The sequence below is a fragment of the Helicoverpa armigera genome, chromosome 17, assembly GCF_030705265.1.
Source record: "Helicoverpa armigera isolate CAAS_96S chromosome 17, ASM3070526v1, whole genome shotgun sequence".
Classification (NCBI taxonomy): domain Eukaryota; kingdom Metazoa; phylum Arthropoda; class Insecta; order Lepidoptera; family Noctuidae; genus Helicoverpa; species Helicoverpa armigera.
This window is the reverse complement of record NC_087136.1, coordinates 8,278,151-8,291,214: the sequence shown is the minus strand read 5'-3', so window position 1 is coordinate 8,291,214 and position 13,064 is coordinate 8,278,151. Positions and strand designations below refer to the sequence as shown.

The 13,064-nt window shown below is 37.2% G+C and overlaps 1 protein-coding gene across 1 annotated transcript in view; it reads right to left on the bottom strand.

Moving 5' to 3' along the window:
* The window catches only part of LOC110384258 (synaptotagmin-4), a 35,974-nt gene that overhangs the window by 5,192 nt on the left and 17,718 nt on the right, over positions 1–13,064 (bottom strand). Inside the window, exons 2-7 of the mRNA XM_021345457.3 lie at positions 12,687–12,812; positions 12,107–12,294; positions 9,393–9,547; positions 1,109–1,243; positions 619–732; positions 94–205 (exon numbers count right to left, since the gene is read on the bottom strand). Of these exons, the coding sequence (XP_021201132.2) occupies positions 94–205; positions 619–732; positions 1,109–1,243; positions 9,393–9,547; positions 12,107–12,294; positions 12,687–12,812 (830 nt within the window). The remainder of the gene's footprint in view (positions 1–93; positions 206–618; positions 733–1,108; positions 1,244–9,392; positions 9,548–12,106; positions 12,295–12,686; positions 12,813–13,064) is intronic.

The following is a 13,064-nucleotide window of genomic DNA, read 5'->3' as shown; positions in this document are numbered from 1 at the left end:
ATACCTTATTTCAATGTTATAATCTGTCATATTTTTAGACAAGTGTTCAAAAGACGTTTAAATGTTTTTGTGGTGTGACGGTATGAGTTTTACCTTGAGACTGCGTGGTTGTATCTCACGGCAGAGCGCCATGGCTTCACCGCTCTGCAGCTGCAGGTTCGTCAGCGGGGATACCACCTCACCAATTATCTCGTCACGGGAATATCTGGAATTAATAGGAACAAGTTTATTTATTTACCATCAGCATTTTACAATGGACCCCTAACTGCTTTATTCTAACAAAACGTCTCCCGTGACCACGGTGGGTTCAATTTGGCGAAACCGCTGTGTAAAGAAAAATTTATTGTGATTGCCTTTATAATAATGTAAGTTATATCGTGATTGTGTACAAATATTTTAACAAGTAAATCAAAAAATCAAAAGTCATTTATTCAAAGTAGGCAGAAAATAAGCACTTTTTGAACGTCAAATCTACAAAAGACAGCCCCCAAAACGCCCGCCCTTCACCTTGTACTTAACGATTGTAGATCATCTATTGCATACATAAGTCGAATATAAAACTGCTGTATAGAAAAATAGAATCAAAGAAGATAAGGTTTTTGTTGGATGTGTACAAACCTGTCAAAGCTGAGGACGACGAAGTGCAGAGTGATGCCGGCGATCTGATGCGGGGCGATGCCGTAGAACGTGAAGTCCTCATCGTATACCGGGCAGCGGGTCTTGCGCACAACTCTGGAAAGGACAAATTAAATAAGGTTCAGTTTCTTCAACAGATTATTAAAAACTATCGAATACCTAAGGTTCATGAATATGGGAACAATAAATAAACAAAAAAAATACATTAACATTGTATCATCCGTTTGGGAGCTACGATGCCACAGACAGACACATACACATTTACACACCCACAGACACAGAAACGTCAAACTTATAACACCCCCTCATTTTTGCGTCGGGGGTTAAGAAAGGATCTTTTAACATGAACTGATGGGCTCCTAAACAAATATAACTTCAGCAATTTGATTGTCAGATCCCAAGCACCTGGTGGTATACTTACAAACAATTTCACCAACCAAACTTCTTCCTACAAAGAAAATGTGATGCTTACCTGGTCTTAACCTTGTGCTGTTTATCGGGCAGCAGCTGCAGCTTGACGTAAGGGTCCGGTCCGGCAGGCTCGCGACCCGGCAGCCCCTGGCATGACACCACCGAAACCACCAGTGCGTTCTTCTCGGTCTCATAGCTGCAGACAAAGGTAAAGACTTAATTAGGAACTTGCGACCCGCTCGCCCGATTTAGTACATGTAAACCTTAACCTATACATGTAAACCTTCCTCTTTAATCACGCTATTTATAAAAAAAAAAACGCTTGAAAATCGGTTGCGTAGTTTTGAAGATTTAAGGGTACAAAGGGACACGGGGACAGAAAACGCGACTTTGTTGTATACTACTTATGTAGTGATAAGTTAATCAAGTCTTACACGACTCTTCAGTTTCCTTTTAAGCGAAAATTATAAGTGCGTTGTAAATGATTAAATGCAAAAGGAAATATGAGTGTAATTAGAAAATGTTACGTTATTTCAGCTTTATAGTATTTATGTAGATATCTGAGGCTTCTTATCTATGAAGCTAATCTCGGCTTAGTTATTGAGCTATGTTTATTTTCTCTTGTCTATATTTAGTATTTTATTTTCTCATATTGCCAGCTGATTGAACTTGAGACTGGAAAATTAAATTGCTTCTAAATAAAGTTAAGAGAATCCGCTTGGTATCGACTTTTCCATCAGAAAAGTCTTTCGCCCAAATGGAAATTTAGTAGCGATCGCGAAGTTTTCTTTACGCAATAAGTATGTTCTTTTTAACTGAAGATGGTGAATAACCTTCTGTCACTTATACAAAACGAAATGCTAATGTATACGACAGATATACTTATTATTCGAAATTATGCATAAACAAATTGATGTACGTATATTTGAACATAAATATAGTCAATTTTCACGGAAAGCGTTCGCTTTTTTTGAAATTGTAAATAGCATAATTATTGAATTGTGTTTGCACTTTTTGATTGAATGAATGACCTGATTTTTCAGTTATTGGTAGCTATTTTTCTCATTGCATTTAAAAATCAAGACTTATTGTAATTAAAAACTTCGGTGGCCCCTTTGCAAAATATTGAATTACAAACCAAATTCAGTCTGGTATTTGCTATTGATTTCACCCCGTCGTGAACAAAAGCACTAACCCTATGTAATGCGTTAGGCAGAAACTAGGTCATATCTGTAGAACCTAGACCGAAGTGTAGGCAATATTGTAGCTAATACTAGCTGCGATTCCTATCGAGCGATGTTACCACGAATTTATGTTGCTAGCGACTTCAATAACTATTTTTATTTGTTTTTGTTATTTGTGTAACAGTTGTTCTAGATAGAGATAAGTTGTAGGTTTGATATTTATGAGGTAGGTACATGAAGTATCTTCGCATTTATAATTGCTATAATTGAGGCTTTGAAGGTGACATACATATCTATACCTTTATTGTTGAATAAGATTATTATAAAACTTCTGTGTTAATACCACGTATTCAATGTTACTAAATGTTAAAATAGCTCTTCATTTCACTAAAATGTATCGATATTCAATTTATTTTCTACATAAAGGGCTTTTTTCCCAATAAATACTTGACAAAACACTATACCTTAATCGAGTGACCTCAACAGGCCCAAAAACAATAAACCTTCACCAAAGAGTCTACAAACAGATAAGTTTGTATACGTGTACTATATACATACAGCCTTACTTATAAAAATCAACAAATCATCTTCTAAGCATTGTTTTAAGTAATTACTACTTAAAGCCTTAAGTAGTGATTAAATTATTTTGACCTATAAACGTTGCTTAAGCATGTCTTAAGTAATGAACAGATAATGACATAAAAACATACTAATTTCTCAACACTACCGGAATGTTGGTAGCTTAAAAAAATATTTGTCATCAAAACGTTGTGTAATGGCAACAATGGCATCCGTAAAATATAAAATTAAAAAGTTGAGCTGTCAATAAACCGGAAATGAAAAATCAGCTGGTAAGAATCCAGCCATTTTGATAATTAGCGGGTTAAACAAGGGTGTGAGGCTACTTAATTTGACAGCTCATTTAAGACATTGCTAAGAAAATGATTTTTTTCAGCCACGTTTATAAGTAAGATTTTTTCTTAAACATCTCTTAAGTATAACTTATTATTTTATAAGTAAGGCTGATAGTCTCTGGTATAGACCACGTGAGTAAAGAGGGTCTAAAGAAATTTGTTCACAGAGTTTATATGCGCGACGGAGCGAGCTGGGGTGACAGTTCCCCGATATTTTACGATAAAACCGCCAGGGATGGGTAAAGTTTACGTTTTATTTATATATTGAGAGAGTGGACGTTGACATGTTAATCAATAAGGTAAGGTGGGGCCTTGAAATATATATCTAGAACATTAGAAGTAAAAAAAATGCATTTGCAGGAAAAAGTAAGGCAATAAGCCCGTTCTTTTGAAGTATCGACTAAATAACATACCTATTTGTAGCAAACTCAGCTGAATTATAAACACACAAAGAAAAAAAAAAACTTTAATAAAATCCAAAATATAACCGTTTCATGCCTACACCCCATTAACTTATCAATACAACGTCTAGGAATGTATGCCAACAAAATAGTTGATATTGATATAATAACATTTTACAAGCGTCTGAATATCGTAAACCGAATATTCCATGTTTACGAGCGAAGCCAGACGATGCGACAGTTTATTATTAAAACACAGTAAAAAGGCTTGGATGCCATTAAAGGCTTTTATGTGGCGTGTAACAAAACACCCCCTAGGGTTGCCAGCGTTACCAGTGTTGCCAGTTGCCGGTGTTGCCACAAATGGATTACTTTTGAGTAGTGAGAGTAATATTGCCGAAGTTTGTGCCGAATGGTGCTACGAATGAGTTATGATGATGTAAAACTGTAACCGGCTTAGAACTTCGGTTTTTATAAATGTAAAACCTGAGGAGTATGTTTGCAAGAATTTTGTATGAATACTTGTAATTGTAAGTGATTTACAGGTGAAATAGTTGTTCCGGTTTAACTCTATTCACGCTTTCAGTCATCTCTCACTAAGCATGACCTGTATCACTATATGTAATCTACGAGCACAGTAGCTCTCTGAATGCACACAAAAATCTTTCAAAATATTCTTATCTTACTTTGTTATAGGTATGCATAAAAAAGGGTATTAACTACGAAATATAAAACCCAGCTCCACCTACCAATTAACCAGCACTAACACTTAATTTCACCTCTTAATTATCAATTTTAAACCTCTCAAGAATAAACAGAATTCAACCTCTCAATTTGTTCGGCGAGGACGCATAACGACTCGCCCACGGCCACAGACAAACATTGTTATAACTCCGCAAATTATCCGGACTGACAGACGTACGGACGAAACGATCCCGCTGCGTAAACAACCACAACTATTTAATGAGACAATTTAACTTTGCCGTGAAAAAGTTAAGGGATTTCACGTGTGTGAAAGTACCTAATTAAATGTCGAGAGTTACACCTTTTGGTTGTCAAGGAGATAGTAATTGAAGATTCTTTGTTGAAACTTTAAAGATTTCATAAATGTTTTACCTAACAAGGACATTCCTACAAACCATTTTGTGTTCGTACTGAAAGTTGCTTTATTATAAAGTCCCATATGGTAAACTTCAGAAAACTGCCATGAGTAAGCAAATCGGATAGGAACAGGGTCACACGAAGTCCACATAAGAAGACAGATCGATGCTTTGTGAGAAAGATAGGATAGCTTTTATCCAAATTCTATATCAAACTACCTATATAAAATCTCCTCATAAAGGATAGTGCTTTATCTCCCCCAGCCTCGGGACACAACCTCCAATATTAAGCTCTCATTATGATCTCGTCCCGTCTAATCATCCCCACGATAATCCGGTCGCACTTTGATCCCTCTAGCGGTAATGAGAAAAGATGGACTGAGTCGATATTTTAATATTTTGTCGTAGCTAAGAGGAATTAACGGAGTAATTTGTCTTTCAAATTATGGTTGTTCGTTAAATACCGCGTTGTGTGCTAATAAGTACTACTTTAGGGGCTTACAATAACTGCCAAAGGTTTCGTTGTCAAGACAGGGCTTATGCGTATATGTCTACTTTATGTCTACGCTCCTAGTGAACTCAACGAGAGGATTTAATTTACAATTGTCACAAAAGTAACATCGTTGAAGGTCCTGTAATCAAATCCTCAAAGTTTTTTTCTGAACTTTGTCGAGGGCAATCAATTTTTAAGCTTATGTTCTTATTGGAATGTCTTTTTGTTGGCTTCTTTTTTTACAGTTCAGTTGTATGGTTCCGCCCAAGCTTTGATACCGTTAAAAAAATGTTGGAAAAAATACTCACACTAAATCAAGGTATCCTAATTTGAGACCATAACGTTTCGTCATAAAATTAAACGTTAAGTAGCTTTTCCGTGTGCCTATACGGGTAAGTACCTATTCGTATAAATAAATAGGTGCACTTATAGCAATATCCTTGACAAACACGTGTAAGCCAAGGTCAGGTGTTGGTGGTCAGGGCCGAAGGTGTGCATGTCTGCATTCAGACCTTGACGCATTCGTATCCGCTTGCATTACATTCGTTTTATATCACACGGAAAATCTCTGTTCTATGCTATGGAATTTCGAATAAAATGTGCTTATTGTTTTCATACAAACAAATACATACATAAGTACAAAAAATCAAAAATGTTCATTCAAATTAGGCTAATATTAATGCTAAAATTAGGCTTTTCGAACGTCAAAACAAAAGACAGTTGCCCAAAACGCCCATCCTTAACTTTAAAGCGAATGCGTTTTTGCTGGGAAGAAGTGGCGTAACAAACTCCCTAGCTGTACATGTCTGTCTAGGTTTGTTCTTTTTGTCTAGGTTTGAAGACCATATTCATACAAAACAAGTAGTTCTCGTGAAGCTCGGAGGTATGTGGTACCTACTCAATCCCTTCCTGGTCCACCCACGATAAAAGAACCAAAGTCAAAAGAATTCTGAAATCACATCTCTCAAAGTTTATCCCTGAAACAATTCGCAGGCAATCATTTTCTTTTCGAATTTATAAACTCGGAAGTCATATTGCCGGCTTCTTATTCTTTCAAAGGCAATTTGAGATATCGAAGGCTGAGCCAAAGCTAGCTTTGATACCGTAAAATAGCAATAGAAGTAATAGAACCTCTATTTTAACAATAGCATTCCAAAATCCCGTTATTCACACCAAAATCCCCGGTATTTACACCAAAATCCATAGAGATATAGACAGCTTCAGCCGTTTCAGCTAACAATACTATAGTAAAGTTTATTTATCGCGAACAAAGACTGGTCATTACAAAGGAATACTTCATAGGCGTGTGACAAAGCGTTGTCACAATAGTCCTGTGTGGTATGTCACCGTGTGGGGTCGTACGGTACCGTAATTGCGAAGGCGGGAGGGTTATTGATTCGGAGCACGGATTTAGGAATCAGCGGAGGTGCCATTCGTATAGGTAATCATCGGCAAGGATATTGAGCCCTGACCTTCACCTGCGCAGAAGTGATTTATTGGTTTATTGCCTTAAGTGTACAGTGCGCAAAGCGATCCCCACTCTTCCGCCGAGAGCTCATTTTCCGTGCCGATAACTATACGGTGGGCATGACCAAAACGATCGGTTACGAGTATACGTGTAAACTAACAAAGCGTTCGGGTTTTTGGAGACATCTGTCAACAATCCTTGGTATTACAAAAATGTTCGGGTCCAAAGAAGGCGTATAATGGCGAAAATAGTAACGTTCCTCGTCCTCCGCTCACCTGCATTTTGGCGCGGTACTTTCTCAGGCAATTTTACGTTATGGCACCTCCGCTAGTCATTTTGTTCTCCATGATTCAGAGAGTTTCCATTTACGTGGAGTGCTGACGTGTCGATAATGTTCGTGTATCGGCTTTGTAATGCATGGTTTGCAACTCCAAACTGTTCTGACGGGTCGAAGCGACGTGAATCATTAAAGTGGAGCTGAATTTCTGAGTTGTTCGAATATTGCAAGGACATTATTGCGAAGTTAAATGTTGCGTATGTATTAGAAATTAGAAAATATGGAATGAGCTTTAGCTCTATTTATAAAACCTTATCATAATAAACACCCGTCACACTCACACGCAACAACACATTTCCTTATATATCTAATACTATGTAATTCTGCAATTTTCTAATAAACAGCATTTTATAATGAAAGCAAACAAAGAAAAATACTATTTCTGACAGAAAAAATAACCTGGCTAGAAGCAAATCGATGTAAGGATAAGAAAACACGTGACTCAGCAGTATTATTTCCCTTAAATTATCATGGACTGGTAGCAAATCAATAAAAATAATCTTTATGGACTCGCCAAGCAAATTCTGCCAATACTTCTAATACCAAACAATGGTGAAATATTCCCGTTTACATTAGTGTTAAAACTAATTTTATGTAGCACCACTTCAAAACTTTTCCTTTACAAATATTTCAATGGATAAATAAGTTTACATATTAACTTCAGTATCGGAAAAGTTCACAAACTAACCTATATATTTGATGAAGGAGGAAACTAGTCAAGGTGTTTCGTAATTCCCAGTAGTATTGTGTTAATATTTCCGTTATACGGCGCCTATAGGCGACGGTGTAGCAATTAATTAAGAAAACACTTCTATAATTGTGTTCGGGCCCCTTAATTAGTCTCGATGAGGTATCAGGTAGCCGCTAATTAGGACTAATTACGGTCCACTAATCTTGTTATATGTGTTGGGTAAGTATTTGTTACGTTGTTAATGTTTTGTTTTTGGTGTAATACAGAACACTTCTTGCTCGATAACAAATTGGTATACGCTACAAGATACAGATAGCGCGCGAGTTGAATGCAGTCGGGGTCTGAGGTAAAGAGCCCCCCGCCACCCGCACGCCCCACCTCACGCGCCTGCAGTGTAGTACTGTGCCATCCTTGTCAACTATCATACCGCATTCCTAAGCTCTGCATTCAACTCGCGCGCTATCTGTAGATGATAATTTATTTTGTAAATGGGTTGAAAATCATACTTTTTCACGACATTTTTCCAGTTAAAGCGAAATGAAGTCGTTATTGCCTGACTAGATTGAGAAGAAACACCAAAAAAACTCTATGACTCTATGAAACTCTATGAAAAAAAACTTTATGACAAAAAACAAAGGTCGTATTATGTAATATTTGAAATTCTGTGAAACTATTCCGTTAAATCATTCTTGAAAATGATGGAAATATTGAAATTCAATATTCGACGCGCCCTTAGGTGATAAGATTGCCTAATCCAATTATGTAGTTACTTAGTAGTAGGTATGAAAATACCAAGAGCGCCGATAAAATAATTAATTCTACAAGCCCTAAATTCTCAGTAAAATAATTCACTAAAATAGAGAGAAAAATTGTGTTGACGCAGATGACGAAATTGAATATTCATTCGATATTTTGCTAAAAGCAAACAGATCAAACATTAGAAAAAGCAGTCTGGGTTCTACGAATTTTTTAATAAAAATTGCGAAGTGGATTTGGTCTGGACAGAAATGAATCGAGCACTTATTGATATCGGACGCTCAGATTGATAGGGTTTAGCCGGATTACGAAGACTCGTCTACCACCCCTGTAACCTAACCCGCTGGGAATTCAATCGGATAAAGAGATCTATTTACTCAAAGTTAGTGATTTTCAAAGAGCCAAGATGTTTAAACACCTTCTTCCAATAGAGGGTCGGAGAGTTTAATTTTGAAATGTTTACAGAGATGACGACTGGGTTCGACTCAGTTAAAGAGGTAAATAGTGTGGGTAAATTGCGTCAAGTTTTCATTTACTTTGTAGCTGCGTAACTTCGTCAATTTAAAGTGTATTTTTTCAATATGATTGGTTGAAGATGATGTCTTCTTACTCCTAATAAAGCTTAGATTTCCGCTCATTTCCGTTCAAGTGCACCAATGTTTGGATTCCATATAGGAAATATAGAGTTACATTTTCCAACACAAATTGCAACTTACATACTTACTTAATCATAAAAGCCTCAGAATATGGTCCAAATCTTCAAAACCGATTTTTTTGTGTTGGCCAAACAAACAGGTCGGACCAAACTCATAGCCGCTTTTCTCAAAGTATGAACACCTTATAAAGAAAAAGTAATTGCTGTTTGTTAGTCTCACTAAAACTCGAGAATGGCTGGACCGATTTAGCACATTTTGGTTTTAAAATGTTTGTAGAGGTCCAGGGAAGGTTAAAAGATACGAAGTTCGCGGGATCAGCTAGTTTGCAATAAAAAGGTCACTTACCGCAACTTGAAGTGCAGGTCACCGAGTCGTCCGTCATTGTTCTCGGGCTCAGTAGTCTTGGTCTTCTCGGTGGCATTAGCGTCGGCGAGCTCCTTGCTGAGCGGGGTCGGCTCGATCGGGGCCAGCGGCGAGTGGGGGCTGTTGCCTCCAGTTGGCTGTAGGAGTATACCAGTTGTTAGAATAATTTATCTATAAGTCAGTATTTATTTTATAAAGAGGAAATATTTTTTGGTTCTTAAAAGGCATCGAAACCACTGAAGCGTTTTGGAAACTTCTTCCACTGGTGGGAAGCTATACAGATTATATTTCCGAGTTATACAGGTTACATTTTACCCGGTTACAGGGAGAAGTTTTCCTGGGATGCTAGTCAAACTGCTAAAGTAGGTGGTGTGCGTTCGCGCAGCGGAATGTTGTTGAATGTAACGATTTTAATTATGCAGATAATTAGTGTAAGACGTCCTATAATTGTGTATGGTAAATAAAAATTTGTGTATGCAGCCATTGTGGAGAAATTCACCAAAAACAGATTCCGCTGGGCGAACGTTGGCGAACGTTGTCCTGGCGGAACTTTTTTTAATCCATAGACTTTAGAAGAAAAGAGATGTGTCCGAAAATTAGTGTGTATTTGTGTATAATTGATTATGTATGAATGAAATCAGTGCATGCATAAACTTCGGAGAAATTCAAGTTTCCGCTACGCGAACGTTTGGCCATTAGCTAGTTTTCATATAAAGCGCTTACGTAGAGAGCTGTAGATTTTTACATACGTTGTTTTGAATTTGTTTATATTTGTTTAAAAAACAGATTTAGAAAAAGTCGTAGGGTTTAAAAGATAAAAATATAAACGTAAAATACACTTATTAGGTCTTAGTTCTTAAAGTATGCAGTTTGAGGTCTAGATTTTCACGTTTACACAAACCTTGTAAGTGTCTCCAACATGTTGCCAAGTATCAATGATATTCCGTTAGTAATTAAAAAGTTATAGGATATTTTACCATGAACAGATCACTGTTTACAAAGCAGTCGAATATCACGACGTTCTAAAGTAATTGCATGGTAAAATGTATGCCAATAATTAGTTTAATCATTCAACTATTCACTTGCGAAATTTCATGTCATTAAATTCAGTAATTAAAGAAAGACAATTATAATACTGACGGAGCATCGAAACCCTACATAATCCGACCAAGTTCGGATAGGTAGAAAAAAGCGGCCGTGCCATATGTCTAGACAACGTTCTTAACTTGGAAGGTTAGTATACTTATTAATATGGTACAGTTGCGTACACAAGCGTTAGGAAAAAATAAAACAATTGCATTTCTTGAATGAAAAATATTTTTTAATAATAACGCCACTATCTACTACATTTTAGTTTAAATACGTAACGTTTATTAACGTTATTTTTAATCACGTAGTTAAGTAATTTATGTAAGTAATAATAATAAAAATATTTTTGTACACTTATATTTAAATAGAGAAGTACTTGTTAATTGAAGATTTATTTTCATCGTAGATAGTGGCATTATTATTAAAAAAATATTTATCAATCAAGACACACAATTGTTTTAGTTTTTCCTAACGCTTGTGTACGCAACTGTTCCATATTAATAAATACTAACCTTCCAAGTTAAGAACGTTGCATAGACATATGGCACAGCCGCTTTTTTGTACCTATCCGAACTTGGTCGGATTATGTAGGTTTTCGATGCTCCGTCAGTATTATAATTGTCTTTCTTTAATTACTGAATTTAATGACATGAAATTTCGCAAGTGAATAGATGAATGATTAAACTAATTATTGGCATACATTTTACCATGCAATTACTTTAGAACGTCGTAATATTCGACTGCTTTGTAAACAGTGATCTATTCATGATAAAATATCCTATAACTTTTTAATTACTAACGGAACATCATTGATACTTGGCAACATGTTGGAGACACTTACAAGGTTTGTGTAAACGTGAAAATCTAGACCCCAAACTGCATACTTTAAGAACTAAGACCTAATAAGTGTATTTTACGTTTATATTTTTATCTTTTAAACCCTACGACTTTTTCTAAATCTGTTTTTTAAACAAATATAAACAAATTCAAAACAACGTATGTAAAAATCTACAGCTCTCTATGTAAGCGCTTTATATGAAAACTAGCTAAAGGCCAAACGTTCGCGTAGCGGAAACTTTAATTTCTCCGAAGTTTATGCATGCACTGATTTCATTCATACATAATCAATTATACACAAATACACACAAATTTTTGGACACATCTCTTTTCTTCTAAAGTCTATGGATTAAAAAAAGTTCCGCCAGGACAACGTTCGCCAACGTTCGCCCAGCGGAATCTGTTTTTGGTGAATTTCTCCACAATGGCTGCATACACAAATTTTTATTAACCATACACAATTATAGGACGTCATACACTAATTATCTGCATAATTAAAATCTTTAACAACATTCCGCTGCGCGAACGCACACAAGTAGGTGACAGAGATTGGCGCGAAACTGTCATATGCCGACCTTCTGCTGTACCTTATATAAACAGCTTTGATAAGTAGTAACTCTGACACCAAGGCTTGTTAGGTGATTTAACCTACAGCTCACTCGATAGGAAGAAGAAGACCAAGCCTTAAGCAGAACCTTCATTTATTTACCCCCCAAAACTGACCCCCAACATACATAACAAGAACTAACTGAATATTAGATCCTACATACCGTAGTAGCAGGATTAGCAGCAGGCGTTTGCGGCGTGGCTTGCGGCGGCGAGGAGGCGGCGGGCGGCGCGGGCGCGGTCGGCGAGGGGGACTTGCGCAAGTAGTGGGTGGCCGAGCCCGGCGAGCGCACGGCGGTGGCGCGGCGAGGGGGCTGGAACACCAGCGCCTTGTCCGGACCGCGCTTGCCTCCTGGGTGAAAGAGATGTTTTAGGAGAAACGTGATTTTGTAAAAGACGATAAGTAGCTACATCTTGCAAATAATATTTAAGTAGGTAGGTACTTAGAATATTAAATGAAATGCGAAGCTGTCACCATCAACTCAGGTCTGCTTCTAAGATGTTCCATATGACTGTGTCTTAACCAGCAATTGAAACTTGTAACGCAATCAACTAAACTGACTTAAAAAAAATCCGATCTTGATCTCTCGACTCTTTTGAACTCAAGACCTCAAGAGCTAATAAGGTGAGCATCCAACAAGAAGGGATGATTGATGTGAAAAATCATAACTTCTGTTCTTCCCAGCGGTTCTCTAAAGCCAGCCAATTCTTTATTTACCGGAATATATAAGCATATTTACTTACCAAGTTTGTGAGCAAGCGAGTTCCTGCGGCGCGCGATCCAGCAGGCGAGGGCGCCGAGAGCGGCGGCCACCAGAGCTGCGGCCGCGCATACCACCACCCACAGCGTCGCGCCGTGCAGCTCGCCAGCTATAGAGAGAACTGTCCATTTAGTACAGAAAATACACACACTGTAGTTTAAAAATGGAACTATATGGTAAAGACTTAATGTGATAGGTACATGACAATATAACTGTGTTCAAAGTTAGAATACCAGAAAGACCCAGTTGTACTCCTTAATTATAACGATAACCAAACCAGGCGTGATCGCTAGTGCCAGCTGAAAATGGTTCAGTTATCGTTTTCTTAAATGGTGCAACTGTCCCTTAGTGTTTTATGGTT